Genomic DNA, 26,480 nt, shown 5'->3' with positions numbered 1-26,480 from the left:
CTCTCACCCTCCTAGTGTCTGTGTCCACTGGTTATGCTTATATGCATGCATCCAAGTCCTTTGGTTGATCTCTTACCCCCTCCCCGACCCTTCCCTGCCTTCCCTCTGAGGTTTGATGGTCCGCTCGATGCTTCTCTGTCTCTGGATCTATTTTTGTTCATCAGTTTATGTTGTTCATTATATTCCACAAATGAGTGAGACCATGTGTTATTTATCTTTCTCCAACTGGCTTATTTCACTTAGCATAATGCTCTCCATGTCCATACATCCTGTTGTGAATCGTAAGAGTTCTTTCTTTTTTACAGCAGCATAGTATTCCATTGTGTAGATGTACCAGTTTTTTAATCCACTCATCTGTTGATGGGCATTTAGGCTGTTTCCAAATATTAGCTATGGTAAATTGTGCTGCTATGAACATAGAGGTGCATATATCCTTTCTGATTGGTGTTTCTTGGGATATTCACAATTTTTAATCCATTCTCCTGCATATGAACATTTGGGTTATTTCCAAATTTCAGTTATTAAGAATAAAGCTCATTACCCCTGGATATTACATAGGAGAAGAATGGCTAAGCCATACGCTTATTTTTAACTTCATGCAAAACTGCCAAACAAAGTGACTTGCTACTTTTTATAATTTAATTTTTATTTATTTTGACATCATTGTAGTTTCACATTCAGTTGTGAAAAATAATAGATTCTGTATATATCCTTTATCCTTTACCCAGGTTCCCTGGTAACATGTTGCAAAATTATAGTACAACGAAAGGCACAGTGCACGAATTCGTGCACGGCTGGGATCCCTAGGCCTGGCCGGCGATCAGGGCCAAACGGGGCCAGGCCGATCAGGGCCTGTAGGCCAGGGGGAGGGACCTGTGGAAGGCTGGCCGCTGGCCCCGAGGAGGGAGCTAGCCCTCAGTCCCCCTGGGAAAGGGGCTGCGTCTGCCACCACCCACCCCCAGTTCCCCATCCAAGCCCAGGGCCCAAAGGCTCCAGAGGGGTCGGGAGAGGAGGCGACAGTTGCCAGGCCGGGTGCAGAAGGAATGGATGCCGTCGCCACCATGGTCGGCGCCCTGCAATTGCACGGTTCTGTGTCTCCTCCCTTTGCCACCGCGCCGCCACCACGGCAGGCAGGCGGCCCCTGGGGAAGGGAGAGGACAGGAGTGAGACAAACCCTTGTGTTGAGGGCTGACTTTCAATAGAATGCAGTGAGGGAGCTGCTCTGCTACGTATGAAACCCCAACCCAGAAGCAGGTCGTCTACAAATGGTTTAGCACCAGGGGTTGATGGGGGCCAGCCGGCCGGGGGGAGGGACTGCAGGAGGTTGGCTGGCCAGGGGAAAGGGACCACAGGTGGTTGGCTGTGGGAGCGTACTGACCTCCAGGGGGCAGTTCCTGCGTTGAGCATCTGCCCCCTGGTGGTCAGTGCACATCATAGTGACTGGTCGTCTGGTCGTTCCAGTCATTCGGTCGTAACAGTTGCTTAGGCTTTTATATATATAGATATTATATCCTGGATACTGACAATGAAATGATAAAAATAAAGAACATTTTCATCACTAGGATCCTTCCTGATGCCTTTTAATTACCAGTCTCCACAACTACTAATCTGTTCTCCATTTTTATAATTTTGACATTTAAAGAATGTTATATAAATGGCATTTTTTTTAACCTGGCATAATTCCTGGAGAGTCATCTAAGTTGTTGTATCAATAATTTGTTCCTTTTTATTGCCAATTAGTATCCATGATATAGATGTAAGACAGCTTAATTCGTTAAAGGACATCTGGGTTGTTTTCAGATTTTAGCAATTACAAATAAAGCTGCTTTCAACACTGTGTATAGGTTTTTGTATGAAAATAAGTTTTCATATCTCTGGGATAAATGCCTAAAAATGCAATTGCTGAGTCATATAGTAATTGCATGTTTAGTTTTATAAAGAAAGTGCCACTATTTTCCTGAGTAATTGTACCACTTTACAATATATATGCGATCCCATTTCTCCACATGCTCACCAGCATTTGGTGGTGTCACTACTTTTTACTTTAGCTATCTTGATATTCACTGTGTGTTTATATTACATGTTCCTAATAGCTAATGCTGTTGAACATCTTTTCACTTGCTTTAGTGGCCATCTGTATTTGCTGAAGTGGCTGTTCATATCATTTGCCCATTTTCTAACTGGATTATTTGGTTTTTAACTGTAGCGTTTTAAGAATTCTTTTATGCTCCAGATGTTAGTTGTTTGCTAGATATGTGGCTTGCAAATATTTTCTCCCACTTTGTAGCTCTCATGTTCACCCTCTTAACAGGGTCTTTCACAGAGCAAAAGCTTTTGTTTTTATTTTATTTTTTAGTTACATTTATTGGGGTGACATTGGTTAGAAAGATTATTTAGGTTTCAAGTGTACATTTCTATGATACATGATCTGTATATTGCATTGTGCACCCAAAGTCAAATCATCTTCTGTTACCACATATTTGGCTGTCTTTACCTTTTACTACCCGCCACGTCCTTCCCTCTGGTAACTACCATACTGTGTCTCTATGAGTTTCAGTTTTATATCCCACATATGAGTAAAATCAAATGGTTCTGAGATTTTCCTGACTGACATTTCACTTAGTATGAAATGTTTTCAAATTTTCGGGTAGATACCCAGAAGAGGGATTGCTGGGTCATATGGTAATTCTATTCTTAATGTCTGGAAGAACCTCCATACTGTTTTCCATAATGGCTATACCAGTTTACATTCCCACCAGCAGTGAATGAGGGTTCCTTTTTCTCCACAACCTCTCCAACACTTGTTACTTTTTTTGTTAATAATAGCCATTCTAGCCGAAACCGGTTTGGCTCAGTGGATAAAGCGTTGGCCTGCGGACTGAAAGGTCCCGGGTTCGATTCCGGTCAAGGGCATGTACCTGGGTTGCGGGCACATCCCCAGTAGGAGATGTGCAGGAGGCAGCTGACCAATGTTTCTCTCTCATCGATGTTTCTAACTCTCTCTCTCCCTTCCTCTCTGTAAAAAATCAATAAAATATATTTTAAAAAATAATAATAATAGCCATTCTAATACTATGTGTGAGGTGATATCTCCTAGTTTTGATTTGCATTTCCCTAACAGCTAGTGAAATTGAGCATCTTTTCATATATCTGTTGGCCATTTGTTTGTCTTCTAGGGAGAAGTGTCTGTTCAGGTCTTCTGCCCACTTTTAATTGGATTGTTTGTTTGGTGTTGAGTTATATTAGTTCTTTATATATTTTGGATATTAACCCCTTGTCAGAGCTGTTGTTTGTAAATATCTTCTCCCATTTGGTTGGTTGCCCTTTTGCTTTGTTGGCAGTTTCTTTTGCTCTGCAGAGGCCTTTTAGTTTGATATAGTCCCATTCATTTATTTTTGCCTTTGCTTTCCTTGCCTTTGGGGTCAAATTCATAAAAGCTTCTCTAAGACCAACACAATGGCCACAACACGATATAATAATCATGATATATTATTTTTTAATGTATTGTTGTATTCAATTTGTATTCATAAGTTTAGTTCCTATGTTTTCTTCTATGTATTTTATTGTTTCAGATCTTATATTTAGGTCTTTGATACTTTTTGAATTAATTTTTGTACATGGTGACAAACTGTACTCTAATTTCATTCTTTTGCACGTGGCTTTCAAATTTTCCCAGCACCATCTATTGAAGAGGCCTTCTTTTCTCCATTATATGTTTTCTGTTCCTTTGTCAAAAATTATTTAAAGTGTGATGCCCATACACATGTGGTTTTATTTCTGGGTTCTCAATTCTGTTCCATTGGTCTGTGTGTCTGTTTTTCTGTCAATACCATGCTGTTTTGATTATCGTTGCTCTGTAGTATAATTTAAAGTCAGGTAGTGTGAGACCTTTGACTTCATTCTTTTTTCTGAGGATTGCTTTGGCTATCCTGGGTCTTTTGTGGTTCCATACATATCTGATGATTTTTTTGTTCTATTTCTTTAAAAAATGTCATTGCGATTTTGATGGGGATTGCATTAAATCTGCATATTGCTTTGGTAATATGGACATTTTAACTATGTTGATTCTTCCAATCCATGAACGTGGAATATCTTTCAATTTCACTGTGTCTTTTTCAATCTCTTTTTTGTAGTTTTAATACATAGGTCCTTCACATCCTTTGTTAAAAGTTGATTCCTAGGTATTTTATTCTTTTTGTTGCAATTACAAGAGGAATTTTTTTCATTTCTTTTTCTAACATTTCATTGTTAGTATATAGAAATGCAGTGGATTTTTGAACATTGATTTTGTATCCCACAACTTTACTGTATTTGTTTATTATTCCTAAAAGTTTTTGGTGGAGTCTTTAGGATTTTCTATATAAAAAAATCATGTCATCTGCAAAAAGTGACACTTTTACTTTTTCATTCCCAATTTGGATGCCTTTTGTTTCTTTCTCTTACCTAATTGCTCTGGCTAGGATATCCAGTACTATGTTGAATGAGAGTAGTGAGAGTGGATATCCTTGTCTTGTTCCTGATATTAGAGGAAAAGCTTTCAGCTTTTCAACATTGAGAATATTATGTTGAGGTACTTTCCTTCTATACCTATTTTATTGAGAATTTGAATCATAAATGGATGTTGTATCTTACCAAATGCTTTTTCTGCATCTATTGATAAGCCCGTATGATTTTTATCCTTTGTTTTGTTAATGTAGTGTGTTACATTGATTGATTTGCATATATTGAACCATCCTTGTGCTCCTGGAATGAACCCCACCTTAATCATGATATATTATTTTTTTAATGTATTATTGTACTCAATTTGCTAGTATTTTGTGTTTCTGTTGTTTTTATTTGATGGTATTCCATACTTTATTCCTCTGCTTTCTCTTTTTTAAAGTTATGTGTCTCAATTTTGTTGTTTTTTGTGTGTGTGTGGTTACCATCAGGTCTATGAAAAAGAAAGTTTCATATATACAATAGTCTTTTTTCTTTTTAATCCAACCTCCTCTACAAATTCAGACCTTACCCACATCCCTTTTATGTTTTTGTTGTTACGAATTATCCCTGTGTATGCTGTTAAGTTTGCTGATGATCTTACTTGTAGAACAAAAGTTTTAAATTGTGATGTCTTACATCATGTTTTTTTCTTTTATGTTTTTGGCCAGCCCTATATGCCAAAGGGTTTTCTCCAATATATTTTTTCAGTATTATAGTTTTACATTTTACGTTTAAGTCTGTGATCCATTTGGAGTGAATTTCTGTTTAAGGTTTAATTTCAGAGTCATGGTTTTGCCTATAAATGCCCAATTGCTTGAATATAATTTATTTAAAATGTTATCTTTGAATTTCTTTTGTCAAAAATCAGTTGGACATATTTGTGTGGGTCTATTTCTTAGTTCTCTACTCTGTTTTATTGACTTAAGAGACTATCCCTCCACCAGCATGAAAAATCCCTATATGATTACCAATAAGGAATGGTTAAATAAATTAAGATTCATTTATATATCAAGAATACAGCAAAGTTAATATGTACTGATATAAAAAATATGTCCATAACATGTAGTTTAGTGATAAAAGTATATTTTAAAACAATATACATTGAACGATTGCATTTATTACTATAAGAAGACGTGCAAGATATATGGCTTAGTTCAAAGCATGTTACAGAGCAGTATGCAATGAATAAATACATTCAGGTAAAATAAATGTAGGGACACAGAAAATTTCTTCCCAAAATTCATAAAAAGAAACTGCTATTATAGTTGACTCTTAGAAAAGGAACTGAAGGAATAGAGAGAAATAAGAAGAAACTCTGTTTTTCACTTTTTACCCTTCAATATTATTTAAATTTTTCACTAAGTATTTTTTAATTTAAAAAGAATAAAAATACAAACATAAAAATAAAAAAGGATTCAAGCATAAAGCAATGATGCAGTAGGTAAAGGGATAATAAATTAACATAACTAAAGTAAGTATAATTTCCATTTTTCTAACAGCTTTGATGAGTTCAAATTTTTACAAATATAATAAGTGACATGCTAATAAACCCAAAGATAAAAACTGTTTATTCTTAATTTAGCAAAATAATAAATGAAGGCAGTAGGAAATAAATATGTATCTTCTATCACTAGCAATTTAGTAACTCACAAGGAGACTGAAGGCTTTGGTCACCTTTAATTTTGTGTGAATCAATTCATAGCATCCCTATCTGTTGCTATGGGAACAACTGTGACCGAAAAAGTCATAGCCTCATTGTTGAATCTTCTCCAACAGGAAAAGAGGAAGGTTTTTTGAGGTGGTGAAAAGCTACAAATGACCTTATTAATTAGCAGACTTAATAAGAAAAATTCTGGACAGTACACAAAGAGAAAACACACCCATGTCTCAGTGCCATGCACAGAAAGGCTTTCCTTTACACAGGCAAGCACTGCTCTGCCTTTGAAAGCCATGTTCTATTATTGCTGTTAGATAATTCTTTCATTTCTAGAAAGAAAATAGTTAAAGAGGTTTCTATTTAAAGTTTTTAAAAGATATTTTTAAGCACTCCTCATTCTGCCTAAGCAACCAACAATATCATTTCTTCCTCATTCTCTATTAAGAACATGAGAATTTTAATGTAGATGCAGTACATTTGGCAACAACAATTAGGCTTACTGTTCAACATGATAGCTCTTGTCTTCTGCTGCAAGAACAGATTTCTGAAGAGGACAATATTGGGTGGCATCACATGTTCCTGACAATCATTAGAGCAGGGGTCCTCAAACTACGGCCCGAGGGCCACATGCAAATACAAATATTGTATTTGTTCCCGTTTTGTTTTTTTACTTCAAAATAAGATATGTGCAGTGTGCATAGGAATTTGTTCATAGTTGTTTTTTTAAACTATAGTCCGGCCCGCCAACGGTCTGAGGGACAGTGAACTGGCCCCGTTTAAAAAGTTTGAGGACCCCTGCATTAGAGGAGGTGCCTGTCAGTAGTAATGTTTTGAAAAAGGGAAATCCAGCTTTAAACTTCCTTTGTGGGAAGGGAACCATTTTTTTACTCATTGATATAAGATGTAGAATGATGTAAATCAATTACTGTACCACCCTCTAAAGTAAGAAAAACAAACAAAATGAGAAGTTAATGACCGATACAAAAAAAGACTAAGTCGCACTTTGTATCTCTGTTAGGCTCCGATGCATGCAAGATTATTCCAGTCGATTTTCTCCCTTAAAAGCCATTAGCAACAAATAAATTGATCTCAAATTTAAAAATCATTTTGATTTAATGTCATATCTTTTAAAATAATCTAGACATTTTCAATCTATGGGCTATTATGCAATTAAGGAACAGTGAAATTCTAATTTTATGTACTTTTCAGAGCTGCTATAAATCCAGTACCTAATTGGCTTGGGGAAAGGAGTTGGAAACAGAAGGTCAAGAAATAATTCCAATCTCCCTCGCAGGAACTGTGGCAGCGAATACTAAACAAAGCACTCAGAGCAGGTGACCAAACAAGCCTCTTTCACAGGAAAGGAAGAGAAGGAAGTTACTATTGAAAGTCTACTATTCATTCATTTCTTCATTAAAAAAAAATGTGGCAACTAACGATTCTGTAATGAATAAAACTTAAAAAGGTCTCTAGTCTCAAGAAGCTTTCCTTCTGGTAGGAGAAACACATACCAAACGGAAAAACAAGTGAGTGAGTAAGATAATTTCATATAGTCTTGAGTGGAACAGATTTCCAGTCCAGACGGTTCTGTAAGTTTGGTTCATACTTTGGGGATACCGTCCTCTTCCAAACACATAGCAATGAAAGAGAAAATGCAAATGTGAAAATGAAGGACACAGTCATGGTCAAACACAAGATGAACATCTTCATGGATGAGAGTATAACAGAAACACATAATGGTAAGGGGGTGGAAGCCGTGGACCTTTAGGGCTTTGGATCCAGAAAAAGGCAGAGAAAACCAGGAGCTCAACTCTGAGGGGTTAAGTACAGATTTAAAGTGCCCATGCAAGACAGGAGTGTTGAATATGGGCTCACTGCTTGAAATTATGCCCAGGCACTGGGATCTCCTACTTAAAGAAGAAGCTGAAAGAACCAGGCATTAATCAAGCCTGGATCCGTGGCCTCTTAAAGTACCACACCCAAGTAGGTGAGAGGACACAAACCAAACTTCACCACAACTGATCCTCAGCACCCATTGGTCTGAGAACCAGATCTGGAACATCTCTGATATGAGCACAAGGAAGGAGCCCCAAGCTGCCAGTGTAAGTCCTGAATGTGGACCTGTGACCTTAGGTGTCAGAAGGAAGCCAATGAAAAACTATTAGGCAGGAAAGGACTGTAAGGACACTCAGAAAGAAGAAAGATTAAAAACTTGAGCCGCTCTGGCCAGTGTGGCTCAGTTGGTTGGAGCATTGTCCTGTATACCAAAAGGTGGCGGGTTTGATTCCTGGTCAGTGCACATACCCTGGTTTCGGGTTTGATCCCTGGTTGGGGCGCATAGTGGTGCAAGGTGGCCAATTGATGCTTCTCTCTCACATCAATGTTTCTCTCTCCCCCTTCCTCTCTCTTTAAAAATCAATAAAAAGCATATCATTGAGTGAGGATTAAAAAAAAGAAAACAAATTAAATAGAAATATTAAATATCAAATGTAAAAATAGAATACTGAAATAGAGAACACAGATGGGATAAATAGTGGAATGGATATAGCTGAGAACAAATCAGTAAACTGAAGGTCAGATTGAGAAACTTTAGAAGAAAAAAAGAAAACAGCCACTCTGGAAAACAGTTTGACAGTTTCTTACAAAACCAGCAATCATACTCTTGGATATTTATCCCAGAGATTTGAAAACTTTATATACAAAAACTGTACACAAATGTTCACTACAGTTCTATTCATCAACAGCCCCTAACTGGGAGCACCCAAATACCTTTCACTAGGTGAATAGTTGAATAAACTCTGATATATCTATAAAATGGGGTGCTTTCAAAATAAACAATAAAAAGGAATGAATTATTGATACATGCAACATCTCAAGAGCATTATGATGAGTGAAAAAAAAATCTATCTCAAAAGGTTACATTTACATAGCATTCTAAAAATAACAAAACTATAGATGGAGAAAAGATCAGTAGTTGCCAGGGGGAGGTTGTCGGGGGTGAGATTGTGTAGGTAGCATAAGGGCATGAGGGACTTCTTTTGTGAGGATAGAACAGTTCTGTATCTTAATTTTGGTGCTGGTTATACAAATCTATCTATACTAATAAAAGGGTAATATGCTAATTAGACCGATGTCTTCCAGACATCCTTCCAGATGTCCTTCCGGACAAAGCCACGGTGGCGGGGGCTGAGGCCAGAGTGGTTAGGGGCGATCAGGCTGGCAGGGGAGAGCAGTTAGGGGCGATCAGGCCAGCAGGGGAGAGCAGTTAGGGGCAATCAGGCAGAGTGGTTAGGGGCGATCAGGCAAGCGGGCAGGTGAGTGGTTAGAAGCCAGAGGTCCCAGATTGCGAGAGGGTGCAGACCGGGCTGAGGAAACCCCACCCCCCATGCATGAATTTCGTGCACTGGGCTTCTAGTACTTAGAATAAAATTACATAGAATGCACACACATACACACACAAATGGGGGTTAAAAAATTAAACACTGAATTGAAAATTGTAGTCTATTTAGCTGTAACATACCAATGTTCATTTCCTGGTTTTGATATTGTACTTCGGCTATGTAAGATGTCAACATTGGGTAGGCGGGGGAAGGGTACATGGGACTCCATACTATTTCTGCAACTTCCTATAATATAATCATTTCATAACAAAATGTTTTTTAAAACTGAGTAAAGAATGATAAACTGTTCAAGAAATTAAATATTGTTTTTCCACAGAGATTCAAATAACACAAGATCCTTTCTCACACTATATAGTAAAATTCTAGAGGGCATAAGGATTTCAACATTTAGGAAAAAAAAAGTACAAGATCTTTATTATATTAGGATAAAAAAGATTTTTAAATGCACAAGCTATAAAGGGAAATTGATAATTTAATCTTATTTAAAACTCTGTATAACAAAAACAAAGTTAAAAGACAAGCAGTTTCTCTTAGAACATAAGAAGCTGCAAAAGGCAAGAAAACCCACTCTCCCCTAGAGCCTGCAGAAAGGAACACAGCCCTACGGACACCTTGACTTTAGCCCAGAGAGACCATGTCAGACTTCCAGCCTTCAGAACTGTAAGACAATACATTTGTGTTGACTTAAGGCACTAAGTTTGTGGTAATTTTTTAGAGCAGCAATAGGAAACTACTACAGCAACTTACCTCTGTTGATTTCCAAGCAGTGAACTTGAGAGGTAGTGTTTCCTGGGACAACACAGCATCACCAGGCTGCTGAATGTCTTGCCACTGCTCTTGTTTCCATCCAGCCTTGGAAGTGTTCTCTGTCAATGACATAAAGAGCCGATTTTACTTTGGCAAAAAATTGTAATGTTTTTACATTACCTCATGATTTTTAAAGTAATCACTTCTGAAGATCCATTTTGCCTACAAAATATACATGATCTACCAATGGTTACCTATGAATAGTAACCACATTTATATAGCCCTTTATAATAATAAATTGAGACAGATTTCAAAAATACAACTTCAATTCTAACCCTTCCCTCATCAACAATTTTTATTTTATAGATTATTTGAGACATCTTTTTTAATATAAGGCATAATATTGAATAGAAATAGAGTTTGAAAATGTGAAAATGATTCAAATGAAATGTTAGCAAAATAGGAATAACTATAATTATTCTAAGTAATACTTTTTAAAAGATATTTTTATTGATTTCAGAGAGGAAGAAGGAGGGAGAGAGAGATAGAAACATCAATGATGGGAGAGAATCATTGATTGACTGCCTCCTGCACGCACCACACTAGGAATCGAACCCGAACCGGAACAGGGGCATATGCCCTGATTAGGAATCAAACCGCAACCTCCTGGTTCATATGTCAACGCTCAATCACTGAGCCACGCTAGTCAGGCTCTCAGTAATATTTAAAAGAAGTTTATTACTGCTGTGTGAACTTCATGTGTTCTAAGCAAAACTATCAGGAATGTATAGATAATTTGATAAGAAAGAATTTTTAAAGAAAATTTTTTTAAAACTTAAACATAAAAGAATATGCCAATGAAAATAAAGATATTTCTGCTTATACATTTTTACTAAACTGAACATTTTTGTAGTCTTAATATCACTTCCTCCCTATGTTAATTGCTATGTAAACAAGGTATTAGTACCAACTCTATATCAGCATACTATTGGGTACAATAAGAAGTACAAGAAAGCTATTTTCAAACTGGTGCATGCACAGCACGGTGGGAACTTGAATACTTCCTAAGGACCAGGTGGGCACAGATCATTTTAAAGGAATCAATATCCAGGTCCACAACTTCTGTATCTATTCTTTCCAAAAACTGATCATTCTGAGAATGCAACTATGGAGAAGCATCAGGCTAGTTCTTTCCCCTTTCCCTTTCACAATCAATGTTATGCCACTTTCTAAAGACAGACATAATCTTAGCCTAATCCTATTACGGTACATCTTCCCTTCAGTGCAAACATAAGAACCTCTAAGGCACCAAGCAATAGTAAAAAAGACGGAGATGGGGTCACCCCCTTTAATCAAGGCATGAAAAATCCAAAGTAGAGCCTCAAAGCTTTTCCTGTCAAAGTATAGCAGAGGTAACGGGGAATTTTGGTCCATACCAGGATGTTCGGTATTCAGATATATTACAGCATGGAGAAGCAGAACAGTTGACAAGTTTCATTTAATGTGGTTCTGCTTTACACCTCCCATCTATTGCCAAAGAATGCACCCTTCCTGAGAAAGAGTCCCATGAGAAGAAAGCAAAAAGCCTGGGAGGCAGGGGCCCTTATTTCATCAACGCAACAACCTTATGACAAGGCTCCATGCCTTGGCTTTCTACCTTAGGAAGAGTCCAGGAGTGTGAATACAACCAGAGTGATGTTTGTTTGCACGTTTATTTGAATAAATAAAGTAGGATATTTTATTTTAAAATATATGATTTGGTTGGTTGTTTTGACAGTAAAGTCTGCTTTTGCCAATCATGGTAAATAATTTCCAAAAATTGAATGAACCAAACCCACAGTTCTAAATAGTTGATTAAAATATATTTAAAGCATATGACACATAAAATCATTTTCTCAAAAAATTCTTGTATTGACAGATATATTGCAAGAATGTTTTCCTATTTCCCATACATTCTGAGTATATTGTGCTAAGTGTAACAGGTATAATTAACAGTCATTCAATAAATGTTAGTAAAGGTTTTTTTAGTATTATATTCAGAAACTGAAAAAGTAAATTATTCCTACTGACTGTTTAACTGCTTAGTCTTTTTCTAAGTAGGGTATTTCTAATCCTTTGCTTTCAGCAACATGAAGAAAGACCTATTCAAGTTAAGAGTTGACAAGAGATGAAAAACATTTTTATAATAAACCAATATATATTTTTTGGCATATTATTTGGACGGTATTCATAGAATTGACATTGCATAATAAAATACCTCCTATTCCTACCTACAATTTTATGTGAACAAGTCTTCTCAGCATTTACATATATAAAAATGTAAAACAAAACAGAATTCATGCTATTATTTCTAGCAATAGGTAATGTTCATACATAGGTAAATGAAAAGTTCCATGCATCTCATAAAAACATGAATTTCCAATAAAAATTGTATCCTTTAGGTGTTTTTTATTTTAAATATGTTTTTATTGATCGTAGAGAGGGAGAAGGAGAGAAACATCGATAGGCTGCCTCCTGCACGCCCCCTACTGGGGATCAAACCCACAAACCAGGCACGTGCCCTGACCAGGATTTGAACTGGTGACCTCTCTGTGCATGGGACAACACTCAACCAACCGAGCCACACTGGCCATGGCTCCTTTATGTTTAATAAGTATTTATAATACATTTATGTGGTTTTGATTTTGCCTGATTATGTACTAAGAATAATTGGAATGATAAGGCACTCTAGAAGAAATACTTTACCACTTAAAGCCTCTGATCAGAAAAAATTTAAAACTAATTTCAATTTATATACATATTTGATTATTATATACAAATTATATAAATATTTTATGCTTGATTTGCCTTTCAAGCATAAAATACTTTCTATTAGGGTAAAATTCTGGGAAGGATATGGAACAGAAATATGACTTCAAGTAGAAAAGGGAATAATGTAAAATTTCCAACAGTTAAAGAGGACTTCATGTATTCTTTTCAAATGAATGGCTATAAGTATCAATCACAATAGCATTTAGATTTCGTTAGATACATTTAAATGTCTCATGTGACCCTAACCAGTTTGGCTCAGTGGATAGAGCGTCGGCCTGCGGACCTTGGGGTCCCAGGTTTGATTCCGGTCAGGGGCATGTACCTTGGTTGCGGGCACATCCCCAATAGGGGGGTGTGCAGGAGGCAGCTGATTGATGTTTCTAACTCTCTATCCCTCTCCCTTCCTCTCTGTAAAAAAATCAATAAAATATATATTTTTAAAAACATTTAAAAGTCTCATGTGATAGTTTTTGTTTTGTTTTCTTTTATCTTCAATGTCAATATTTTTAATTACATCCTTTGTGCTTGCTTATACTTATGATAATATTCCACTTCAACTTCAAAATGTGTAAGAGGCATGTAATTTTTCAAAATAATTTTAGGGATTATGCAAGAAAAAATAGCTTGAAAAGCAATGGTATAAGACATGGATTGTCCTTGCCTTCAAAAAGTTTTAGCCTGACTAGAAAGATAAGTCTAACATACAGACTTATGGAAACAATTAAGGGAGAATAATTACATGCCAAACTTCTTTAAATTAACTAACTTTAGGACTAGACATACTAAGGAGACAAAAAAAAAACCCACAATGTATACCAGAGTAATAATAAAGAGCCTTAAATAGGAAGTAAAATTTGAATAAGCTTTGAATGATGGCTAGGTTTCTGATAAATGTGGAGGGAGAAATTATTTCAAGCAGAGGGTCTACACAGGCAAAGGCAGCAAGTATGGTGTATACCAAGCATGTCAAACTTGCGGCCGGCTAAATGAGGCATGCGGCCCGCCAGCTGCGAGTTTGACATGCTTGGTGTATACCAAAGACACTAAAGAAAGAAATAAGAACTTTGCATTTATGTTTCTAGCTTTGCATTTTCTTATAACTTCCCATGAAAATGAATAATTAAAATGAGCTTATTTTGGGATTGGAGCTTATTTTGGGATTGGAGATTTTAGAATTAGTGCTGGCAAATAGTAGGTTTGAGGCTTAGATCATCTATGTATTTTCGTGTGATTTAATCAGGAACTATATCATCACTCTTTGAGAATTCAGCAACAAAATCATCCTTGAAATGATAATGACCTAGATTTCAGACATCATAGATTTAAAAAAAAAATTCAGGAAGTCAATGTTGAAGTGTGAGGAAACTGAAGAATAGTAAGAATTGTGAAAGAAAAAATATCTTGCATATTAGGAGATACATTTTAGCCTAAAATAGCTAAAATGTTACATACATATATTAACTAATCTTACAGGGGCAAGAAGGAAGACAGTTATAATATAGTGAGTTTATGGAAACTCATTTAGAAATTTTTTTAGAATCAAGCAGCCCAACACTGAAAGTGAGGTGTGTTTAATTAAATAAGATCATTTTTGGATTTCACAAGCAAATGGAAAGGGATAACACACATTTAGTTCCTTGTGGAAATGAAGTCCCTTTGGTATCATAAGCTACTTATCAATTGAGACTGTGAACTCACATGCCAAGGAGGACCAGTATATGAATGAGAAACCTCAAAGCAAAAAGTGAAGATGCTACAGGAAATAATGCTAGTGAGTCATTCGAAGATGAATGCTTAGATACCAAGGCTGTAGGCACTTTGTAGAAACTATCTAGAGAGAAGCTGTAGATCTCGTTGAGCCTGTACCCTCAGATAATACCACAAAGCAGAACTGGTAGACCCTGTGATACTTCTTAGATGAGATATCAAACTGACATTCAAACTATCAGACATTAACAATGCAGCAGCACATCTTGGAAATGAAATGTTCCATAAGTTGAACAAATTCTCAAATTGTTCCATTTATTATTTAACATATAATAAACATTGTTGCTATGTATTGACAGTGTCCTTTCAGGTATAATTTAAGTAAATTAGTCCTTTACTTAACAAAATTAATTTTTAAGAATAAAAACATGTTTTAAAATAAACAAGTTAATTTTAAATAACAAACAAATCCATCATAGAAAACAGTCAGGGGATTGACCAAAGAACATACATGCATAGCCCCTGGACAAAGACAATAGTGTGGTGAAAGCTTGGGGTTTGGGGTAGGGGCAGGGACCGGTGGAGGTGGGCAAAGAGGGGGGGAAATAGGAGACGTCTGTAATAGTGTCAACAATAAAAAAAAGAAAAGAAAATAGTCAGTGGGCTAATGAAGAACTGATAAGATATAAAAGTCTCACAGTGATTAAATTTCTTTCTAACCTTTCAGAATGAGTTTGGAACCTTAACAATTTCACTGTCGTATGCTTTAGCATCTTCAAGTAATTGATGTTTGCCCTAATTTTAAAAAATGTCATTTTATAATAATTTCAAATTTGCAGAAAAATTGTAAGAATAGTACAAGGAACTCCCATATACTCTTCATCCCGATTCACCAATTGTTAACATTTTGCCCCATTTGTTTTATAATTCTCTTTCTTCACTTAGGTACACATATTATGATAATCCTTGAGTAAAAACCATTGTGCCAGATTAGGTTCTCCAGGAAACAGACCCCATGGCTCAGATTGGTGTGAAGGAGATTTGCTGGGGAATGCTTTTGAAAACAATTTTTTTAAATAATAGCAAATATTTATTAATAACTTATTATGGGTCAGGCACTGTGCTAAGCTCTTTATATATTAAGTAGAGGCCCAATGCAAAAAATTGTGCACTCAGGGGGAAGGTCCCTCAGCCCAGATTGCGAGAGGGCGAAGGCCAGGCAGAGGGATCCCACCGGTGCACGATCGGGGCTGGGGAGGGATGGGGAAGTTGGCCAGCCAGGGAGGGACCACGGGAGGGCTCCAGGGTGTGCCCAGTTTGTCTCAGTCCCAATCGGCTGGACCCCCAGCAGCAAGCTAACCTACCACTTGGAGTGTCTGCCCCCTGGTGGTCAGTGCACATCATAGCGAGCAGCTGAGCAGCCTTAGTATATCATTAGCATACTAGAGGCCTGGTGCACGGATTTGTGCACTTTGAAAGGAAATTAATTAAGGTGGCTGGTGGGGAAGGACTGGGCAAGACAGGCAGGACACGCCCTGGAGCCAACCTCCCATGATCCCTCCCCAGCTGGCAGCACCTGGGGCGGCACTGAGGTTAAAGGGCGTCTGCGGAATGAGAGGGGTTCCTCCAGCAGGTGGGGTCCCTCAGCCTGGGCTGCAGGATTGGGCTGAAACTGGCAGTCCGACATCCCCCGAGGGGTCCCAGAGTGCGAGAGGGCACTCTGCAAAGTTGCTGTTGCTCCACAGCTCCTGCATTGAGCATCTGCCCCCTGGTGGTCAGTGTGCATCATACCTACCAGCCAGTCACTTAGCCTTTTATATATATACATAGATATATAGTTTATGCTTTGATTGGTTGAATGGCCGACCGGACGACTAGACACTTAGCATATTAGGCTTTAATTATATAGGATAATCTTAAGTTTGCTGTAATTTATCTTCACTTTACAAATGAGGAAACTGAGACACAGAGAGGTTTACATACCTGTCAGCCATACAGCTGGTAAGTGGTGGAGCCAGGATGCCAAACCAGGCCACTCAAATTTCAAAACACATTATTGTGTCAATACCCTCCAGCTAAAGACCACCAGGGACCCCTGCCATTGAACAAGTTGGGTTTCTGACGCATTACAGAGAGGGAGAATTAGCAGCATGGGGAAATGTGGGTGTCTCAATAAGAAGGTATTAGAAAGGACTTAGGAAGACCTAGTTTCTTGTTAGGTGATTTGGGGGAGGAGTTAAGGAAGCAGGACTTTTCTCCGGATTAGATGCTATCAGGAAATGGGGGTAATTCTATGATTGGGTACCTTAATAAGGAAGAGGAAGATCAGAGAGCTGTAGTGGTAAGGCAGCAGCAGTCCCATATTAGCAGGATAAAGACATAGAAAATAGGTAAAAGAGTCAATTGGATTCCAGAGTGGACCAGAGTTTGGGGGCTGGAATGGCTCTTCACAGTTGTCCTGCTTTGAAGCAAGGGGGCTGGCCACAGCTGTAGGTCATCGGAGGTAGGTTCCCTCAGGAAGTGGGTGTGACCTTGGGCAAAGCTGTTGGGAATGCCCAGAGAAGGACTCTCGGAGAGCCATGAGCCACCAACCCTCCCAGTAGAAATGAGTGCCTTGATCTTGAAGCAGGGGTGTGGGGGGCACCACAGCAGCCAGTACATTCACAACCTCTATGATCCCATTTACTTCTGAGAAATGCTGCAGAGGGACAGGACATAGAGTGTGAGTACTGTACATCATTTTTGAAAGGTGAATTTTGACATTAGTGATAAGTTTTTAGAAAAGGAAAACAGAAAAGGGAAAAGGGATAAAAAAGCAGAGATGTTTAAGCAGATTTTTAATTTTGAAATAGGTAAATAAGAAAAAGTGAAAAGGACAAACTTTTGTTGCAGAAGATCTTAAAAATGGGAGTTAAAGCAATTTTATTTCAGTGTTTTGCTAACAATCGCACATGAAATTTGAGACATTGCCAGTAGTCCTTACTGAAGAATAATGGGGAACAGGAAACCCCACCAACTGTTAAATGCTCAGCTATGGGACAAGGAAAAATAAACAGTCACTACAAAAGCAGGTTTAAATAGTCATTGGCTGGCTCCTGGGTTAAGACAGCAGATTGAAACTGCAACACAGAATGTCCATCACCCAATACTTAATGAAATGTGTTTTTTTAAGTTAAAATTAATAAAAAATTTACAACAGCAATTTAACATAGAAACAGATACAATAAACGTAATTTTTAAAAGAAAAACATGAAAATAACTGGTGGCCATGAAAAGAAACAGGATCTAAGACAACCTTCTTCCCCGAAGGTGACAGTGATGAGCTGACAAGCTTCTAAGATTGCTCATCAATATACGAATGTCTAGAAAAAAGGGAACCGAGTGAACCATACTTCTCCCCTTCTTCTGACTGAGAAGAGGTGGAAATGGCTAATGAAAAAGATAGGTGTGACAGTGAGTTAATAAGATGCTGACATTTTAATGGAAGTGAAATCCACGGTTTCATACTGAGTTGGTGGGTTAGTTGAAGCTGGAGGCTATCTCCCTAGCCCATGGGAACAGGATACATTTCCCAACTAGACAGAATGAACAAGATCTTGTACAAGACTCAGAAGATAGAGCAGACTCCAGTTATTCTAAACAAGACTACATAGGGCCTAATGAGGGCTCCCATTCCTCCTGCTGCAGGAAAGTGGATAAAGTAATGGCCCACGAACTGCAAGTTGGTGGAGAAAACAAACCAGTCTCAGAGATGGTGAGAAGCGTCAAGAAATCACTAAGTGGATCTGAGCAAACACCTGCCAAAGCTTATGGGGCGGCACCTGTATGAACCCATTCAGTGCTTACAACAACTCTGTAACAGGAACTGTATTTTCTCCATTTTACAGAAAATGAAACTGCAGCACAAAGGTTTTTTTTTTTTTTCTTTTTTATATATATATATATTTTTTATTAGTTAAGGTATTACAAATGTGTCCTCATCCCCCCATTAACCCCCAACCTCCCACCCCCCCACACACACTCATGCTCCCATCCCCCTGTTGTCCATGTCCATTGGTTTGGCTTATATACATGTATACAAGTCCTTCGATTGATCTCTTCCCCTTACCCCCGCCCTCCCCTACTTTCCTTCTGGGGATTGATAGCCTGATCACTGTTTCTCAGTCTTTGGATCTGTCCCTTCTCATCAGTCTATGTTGTTCTCTATAATCCACAAATGAGTGAGATCATGTGGTATTTATCTTTCTCTGACTGGCTTATTTCACTTAGCATAATGCTCTCCAGTTCCATCCATGCTGTTACAAAAGGCAAGAGTTCCTTTTTTTTTACCGCAGCATAGTATTCCATTGTGTAGATGTACCACAGTTTTCTAATCCACTCATCTGCTGATGGGCACTTAGGCTGTTTCCAAATCTTAGCTATGGTGAATTGTGCTGCTATGAACATAGGGGTGCATATATCCTTTCTGATTGGCGTTTCTGGTTTCTTGGGATATATTCCTAGAAGTGGGATCACTGGGTCAAATGGGAGTTCCATTTTTAGTTTTTTGCAAAGGTTTAAGTAACATGTCCAAAATCACACAATTCACACAATTTGAATCAGGAATCAAATCCAGGCAGTATGGCCCAGGACCTTAACCATTCCTCTCTACTGCCTTCAAAACAGAGTGCCTCGTCAGAGCTGCCCAAGCATCAGCAAGATACAAAGAAATGGCCTGGCATAAGCCCAACATATTCCAGCAGGAAAAGAGGAAAGAGAAGAGGAGGAGGAGGAGTGGAGGGAGAAGCAAGAAGGAGAATGAGAGAAAGGAAGAAGGCATGCAAAAAAAATTAATTATAAATATAGCTCAAGGAACAGAAGGAAATTCCTCACAATATGGCATTAGATGTTTTTTACAGTTATGGTGACTTTGATATTTTCATATATTTTATTTTCTAATTATTTGTTGCTACTATATAATAACAATACAAGGTTGAACATTTTAAAAAATGTTTCTTGGCTTTACATGTTTCTTCTTTTTTTTAGAGGAAGCTTTCCATATCTCCTTCCTATTTTTCAGTTGGACTATCCTTTTCTTATTTGTAGGAATTCTATACATAGTCTGGATACTAAAACTTTGTCAGTTATTTGTATTGAAAATATTTCTCCTACTTTCTGTCTTTTTCTCCTTTTATATGGTGTTTTTTATAAGAAAATTCTTAAATTTAGTATAATTTTATTATTTTTTTATTGCTGCCAAAAATTACAACTTAGTGGCTTAAAACAATGCTTATTTCTTATGTCACAGTTCTGTAGGTCAGAGGTCTAGGCAGGCTGGCTGGGTTCTCTGCTTCAGGTCTCACAGGTCACAATGAAGGTGTTCTGTGGCCGATGGGCTCTTATCTGGAGACTCTGGAGAAGAACCCACTTCCAAGATCATTTGGGTTGTTGACAGAATTCAGTTTTCCTTGTGATTGTAGAACTAAAGTCCCCATTTCCTTGCTGACCGGCAACCAAGAGTCCAGTCCCTCTCGTCTTCTAGAAGCTACTTGCATGCCTTATCAGTCCATCTTCAAGTGACTAAGAGTGCATCAGATCCTCACACAATCCCTCTGATTTCCTCTTCTTCCACCAGCCGAGAAAACTCGGCTTTTAATGGTTTGTGTGATTAGATTGAGCCCGCCCAGATACTCCCTTTTGGGCGTATAATGTAACATAGCCATGGAAGTGATAATTCAGCATGTTCATAATTATAACCACATTCTCGGGGAAGGGGATTATAAAAAGGCAAGGGTCATTGAGGCTTATTCTCAGAATCGTACCTACCACAACAAATTTATAAATGCTTTTAAAAAAATGTTTGTACTTTTTTTGTTATGTTTAAGAAATCCGACTCTATCTTAATGTTAAAAAGATATTCTCCTATATTTTCTTCTAAACATTTTAAAGTTTTGTTTTTCACTTTTAAGTCCTTCATTCATCTAGAATTTGTTTTTGTGCAGGGTAGGAGGTAGAGACCTAATTTCATTTTTTTCACTATGGATAAATAATTGCCCAGGCATTAAGTAGTTCATCTTTTCCCATGCAAGTGAAACGCCACATGTTATATACGAAGATAACAGATGCACAGAATGGGCTCTACAGAATGTTCCACTGGTCCATACACTTGTCCCTGCATCACCGCACTGTCATGATGACTAATGCTTTAGTCTTGTTATCTAGAAAGGCAAGTTCTCCATCTATTTTTCTTCAGGAATGTCTGGATATTTTTTACCTTTTGATTCTTCTAGATAAATTTTAGAATCAGTCCATCTAATTCTACTTTAAAAATCATTTTTGGATTTTGATTGTAATTGCACTGAATCAATGGTTCTCAACTGGGGGCAATTTTGGCCCCCGGGGGACATGTGAGCATGTCTGCAGATGTTTTCAGTTCTCACAACAGGAGGGATGTGTTGAATAGTATCTAGCGGGGGAGAATGCTAAACATCCTATACTGCACAGGACAGCCCTTAAAATAAAGAATTATCTGTCCACAGATAATGTCCACAGCACCAAGTTTAAGAAACCCTCCACTAAAACCTTTATATTTGTAGATAATTGATATTTACATTTCTGAGTATTTCAATAGACAAACATAAATATCTTCCCATTTATATAGGTCCTTTTTAATGTATTTAAATTGTCGTAATTTTCAGTGTGCATATCTTGTACATCTTTTACAAGTTTTATCCCTAAGTAGATCATGATTTTTTGCTATTATAAATGGTATTTTTTTAAAATTATGTTTATTGTTTGATGATACATAGAAATACAACTTGACTTATATATATTTTGATCTTATAGCCCAGCGGTTCTCAACCTGTGGGTCGTGACCCCTTTGGTGGTCGAACAACCCTTTCACAGGGGTCGCCTAAGACCATCCTGCATATCAGATATTTACATTACGATTCATAACAGTAGCAACATTACAGTTATGAAGTAGCAACGAAAATAATTTTATGGTTGGGTCACAACATGAGGAACTGTATTTAAAGGGCCAGAAGGTTGAGAACCACTGTATATAGCTGGACATCTTGCTAAAGTTTAGTATTTCTTTTTTAACATTTTAAATTCAATATTATTTTTGTATTAGTTCGGGTATACAGTATAGTGGTTAGACAGTAATTTACTTTACAAAGTGTTCTCCCTGATATTGCCAGTACCTGTCTGGCACCACACAGTTATTACAATATTAGTGACTCTATTGCCTATGCTGCACTTTACATCCCCGTGACTATTTTGTAACTACCAATCTGTACTTCTCAATCCCTTCACCTCTAAAAAATAATTTTTAATACTCACCCGAGGATATGTTTTTAAAAAACTGATTTTAGAGAAAGGAAGGGAGAGAGAGAGAGAGAGAGAGAGAGAGAGAGAGAGAGAGAGAGAGAAACATCGATCGGTACATGCCCCTCCCCACCAAAGCACCACAAATGGGGATTGAGCCTGCAACTGGGTATGTGCCCTGACCAGGAATCAAACCTGCAACCTTTTGGTGTAAAGGATGATGCTCCAACCAACTGAGCCACCTGACGAGGGTGATATTCTCTGTCTTCTAACAGAAGAGTTTAATTCACTGATGCTTATTGTGATTATTAATATATTTGGACTTATTTCTACTATATTACTTTTTTAAAATTTCCATTTGTCCCACTTTATCTATGCTTTTTGCCCTGATAATATTACATTTTTTTCTCATTTCATTTTTTCTCACTACTTTGGAATTTATGCACTCTATACTCCTCTTCTTTTAGCATTTACCCTTGAAAGTTTATCATGCACATTTACCTTTAAAAATAATATTCTTACCCTCCTCTAAAAAATTACAAGGACCTTAGTACACTATAATTCCATAGACCCACTTCCAACTTCATACCATGGCTATTCACTACTTTAGCTGCCTTTTTTAAAAACTCAAAAATGAGACATTATTTTATACAGAAAGTGTTTTAATTTATGTACATGTTTACTAATGGTGTCTCCAACCATTCTTCTGGAATAATTTTCCTTCTTTTTAAATTATATCCTTTAAAGTAGGTCTCCTGGTGGTAAACTCTCAGTTTTTGTGTTTATGTGTAAATTACTATTTCACTGCCATCCTTGAATGATAGTTTTGCTGGGTACACAATTATAGGCTATTATTTTCTCTCAGCACTTTGAAAATAGAGCTGTAGCTGATGAGTTTATAGTAACTGTCATTCCTCTGGAGATGTATCTCTATGTCTCAATATTGCTTTCATATTTTCCATTTACTTTGGACATATCTTCTAGTTCACTAAATTAAATTTTTAAAATTTCATTGGTATTTCTCATTTCTGTAAGTTCCCATTCTTCAAATTCATACAGTCATTCCTAATCATCTTTTTTATAAAGTAAAACAGTTTTAATTTTTAAGAGTCTGGTTGAGCTCAAAGAGCCAGGTTGTGACAGATATAACTGGCATTTAAATAACTAGATTAATTTAGAGAAGGGCAAATCGGTTTTGATGGTTGTGCTTCAGTGTATGTATTTTTTTTACTTTATTTTTTAGAGCAGTTTTAGGTTTACAACAAAATTGAGAGATAGAGATTCCCCATATACCCACTGCCCTCCACATGCATAGTGCCTTCCCCATTATCAACTCTGCATACATCCTTTATTTATTTAAATACATAGCTATTCTACATCACATATCTAACCTTTCAAATATATACAGTTTTGGGGAGACGAAATATGTTCTTTGCTAATTACTTTTTCCCGTGTTTGGCTATTTGGATTGTGAGCTCATCGTCTAATTTTTAATTGGTGGGAATCTTATGAACCTAACTTGTAAATTGAGCAGGCTTTCTTCTTGCAGAGACACTGCCCAGAATCACCTTGGTCCCTCTTTTTTTAAAATATGTTTCTATTGATTAATTTTTAGAGAGAGATGAAGGGAGGGGGAGGGGGAAGAGGAGGGGAGGGGAGGGGGAGAGGGAGAAACAACGGTATGAGAAACACTGATTGGTTTCTTCCTACATGCACCCCAACCAGGGATCGAACATGCAAGCTGGCCAACGTGCCCTTACTGGGAATAGAACCAGTGACCTTTCGGTGCACAGGACGATGCTCAACTGAGCCACACCAGCCAGGGCGCTTTGGCCTCTCTTGACTGTCTGGGGTCAGCATAGTAATCCCAGGCTTTCCTTCCCAATACTCAAGGCAGGCCCCAAATTCATTTTAACTGCCAACAACTGACCTTAAGCAACTCAACCCCTACAGTCAGTCCCAAAGGCACTAGCTTGCAGTCACTCTGACCCCAGCTCACATGTCCTGTTCTTATTCTGCTTATTAAAGTAGTTAATTTAATTTAATTTTTAGAAGGAGAGACTCTTATAGACTTCCCATACCGCTGGTGAGGCCAGAAATCTCTCAAATAGTGTATCATTTCCAGTCTTTGGTTACTGTGCAATAAATGGACTTGGAGCTCCTAGTAAGTCTATTGCCAGAAGTAGACCTGAATTATTTTTTTAGTAAAAAATGGCATCTAGTATAATTCTATTTTTATAAAAACAATTTCTTTTTAGTTACACATCTTTTGATATGATTATATGGATAGAAAGGTACCTAGAATTTATGTTCATCTGATATTACTAGTAATTATGGCTACTTCTGAGTGATGGGATTGGAAGTGACTGATTCTCTATAATGAGACTGCATTGTTTTTACAAGAATAGAGTGATTTTTTTTTCTGAAATAAAAACAAAAGAAAAAAAAAGCTGACTGGAACCAACTATTCTATTTTGATAATAGTGGTTGGTGTAGGGTGGAAGTGATATAAGTTACTGTTATTTTCATTTCCGTACATTTATTTACTTCAAAAAAATTTTTAAATCACTGTTTGACATTCATCAATGAAAATGTTTGAGTAGTAACCACCATTTGTACCATAAGCCCTGCTATCTAGGCTGTATGTGAAAAGGCAACCAAGTATGACTCCATACCAACTCTGTTAGCACAAAGCTCACTATAGGAATTGTGACAGCAACATTAGTGTTTTTGCTTATAAAAGCACTAGAGGCCGAACCGGTTTGGCTCAGTGGATAGAGCGTCGGCTTGCGGACTGAAGGGTCCCAGGTTCGATTCCGGTCAAGGGCATGTACCTTGGTTGCGGGCACATCCCCAGTAGGGGGTGTGCAGGAGGCAGCTGATCGATGTTTCTCTCTCATCGATGTTTCTAACTCTCTATCTCTCTCCCTTCCTCTCTGTAAAAAATCAATAAAATATATTAAAAAAAAAATAATAAAAAAAAAAATAAAATAAAATAAAAGCACTAGAGGCCCAGTGCACGAAATTCATGCATGGGGGGGCGGGTCCCTCAGCCTGGATTGCTAGAGGGTGCAGGCCAGGCCGAGGGACCCCACTGGGGCAGGATCGGGGAAGGATGTGGGAGGTTGGCCAGCTGGAGGGGCCAGCTGGAGGGACCACGGGAGGGCTCCAGGGCATGTCCGGCTCCTCTCGCTCAGGCTGGACCCCAGCAGCAAGCTAACATACCGTTTGAAGCGTCTGCCCCCTGGTGGTCAGTGCGCATCATAGCGAGCAGTTAAGCGGCCTTAGCATATCATTAGCATATTACACTTTGATCGGTTAAATGGCCTACTGGACATTTAGCATATTAGGCTTTTATTATATAGGATGACAACTATTTTGAAGTTTAACTTTTGGTCCAACAGGAATCATACCATTTTTAGGAGACTATTTCCATAACATAGACCAGAGTAATCCTTCTCAAATACGGGTAAAGTTCCATTGCAAAGAATACTACTATTAAAGAGTTTTTTATGGAAGATTGGACAACCAAGAGAAGTAATGCTTTGCTAATCTGGTTGTACACAATATCTGTGGTGATAGTTTTTGTAACTATTACCTTTAAATAAGGACCTAACTCTGATGCTTACAGCTCAGAGAAACTGAGTTATAACTGTGCTTTATATACTTTTCTGTCTTGCCATCAAGCAGCAATTATCCTTCAGCTCATCTCTTCCTCAAAATATCAAAATCATCTAAACAAAACCACCCAAGCTACCTACTAGAATTAAAACTTGGGGAAAACATCCAGGAATAGAAAAAAGGAGTATAAGTAGTGATGTGTGTATAACACCTTCTCTAAATACCTCTTTTCCTCTGCTAATTTACAACAAAGAAGCTAGGCACAGCTGTTTCAGCTCTAGATCCTAAAGCCTGGAAATCATATTTCTAGCAATGCATTCAATTTTACATTTCATTATAACTAAATAATTTAGAGATGTCTACATTCCTTCTGGTGGAAATTTACCTGCATGATACCATCACTTGCCTCTATTTTCTCTAACTCAAATGTTTCCAATTTCTCTTTCTTCTCCAATACAACATGTACTTACCCCATTTCCTCTCTATATTCTATCTTTAAACATTACCTTTCCCTCATTTCAATAACCCTAGAGCAGGTCTTGGATGCTTGGGTGGAAACAACTGTCTCTTACAAGCCTCCCTCCAGTTTGTTTCTCCTTCACTTCTACACCAAGCAATAATATCTTCCACCAACAGCTGTTTTCAGTAATAAGAAAGCTAAGTTCTGTGACTAAGCTAAACATCCCTTCTGTTCTCCGAGGCCTACAATGGTTCCTAGCTGCCAATTACATCAAATTGAAATTTCC

The 26,480-nt window shown here is 37.6% G+C and overlaps 1 protein-coding gene across 1 annotated transcript in view; it reads right to left on the bottom strand.

Moving 5' to 3' along the window:
- The window catches only part of ENTHD1 (ENTH domain containing 1), a 79,746-nt gene that overhangs the window by 39,980 nt on the left and 13,286 nt on the right, over positions 1-26,480 (bottom strand). Inside the window, exon 3 of the mRNA XM_006098560.1 lies at positions 10,288-10,406. Within this exon, the coding sequence (XP_006098622.1) occupies positions 10,288-10,406 (119 nt within the window). The remainder of the gene's footprint in view (positions 1-10,287; positions 10,407-26,480) is intronic.

Source organism: Myotis lucifugus, unplaced genomic scaffold (assembly GCF_000147115.1).
Source record: "Myotis lucifugus unplaced genomic scaffold, Myoluc2.0 scaffold_239, whole genome shotgun sequence".
Taxonomy (NCBI): domain Eukaryota; kingdom Metazoa; phylum Chordata; class Mammalia; order Chiroptera; family Vespertilionidae; genus Myotis; species Myotis lucifugus.
This window is presented reverse-complemented; position numbering and strand designations above follow the sequence as displayed.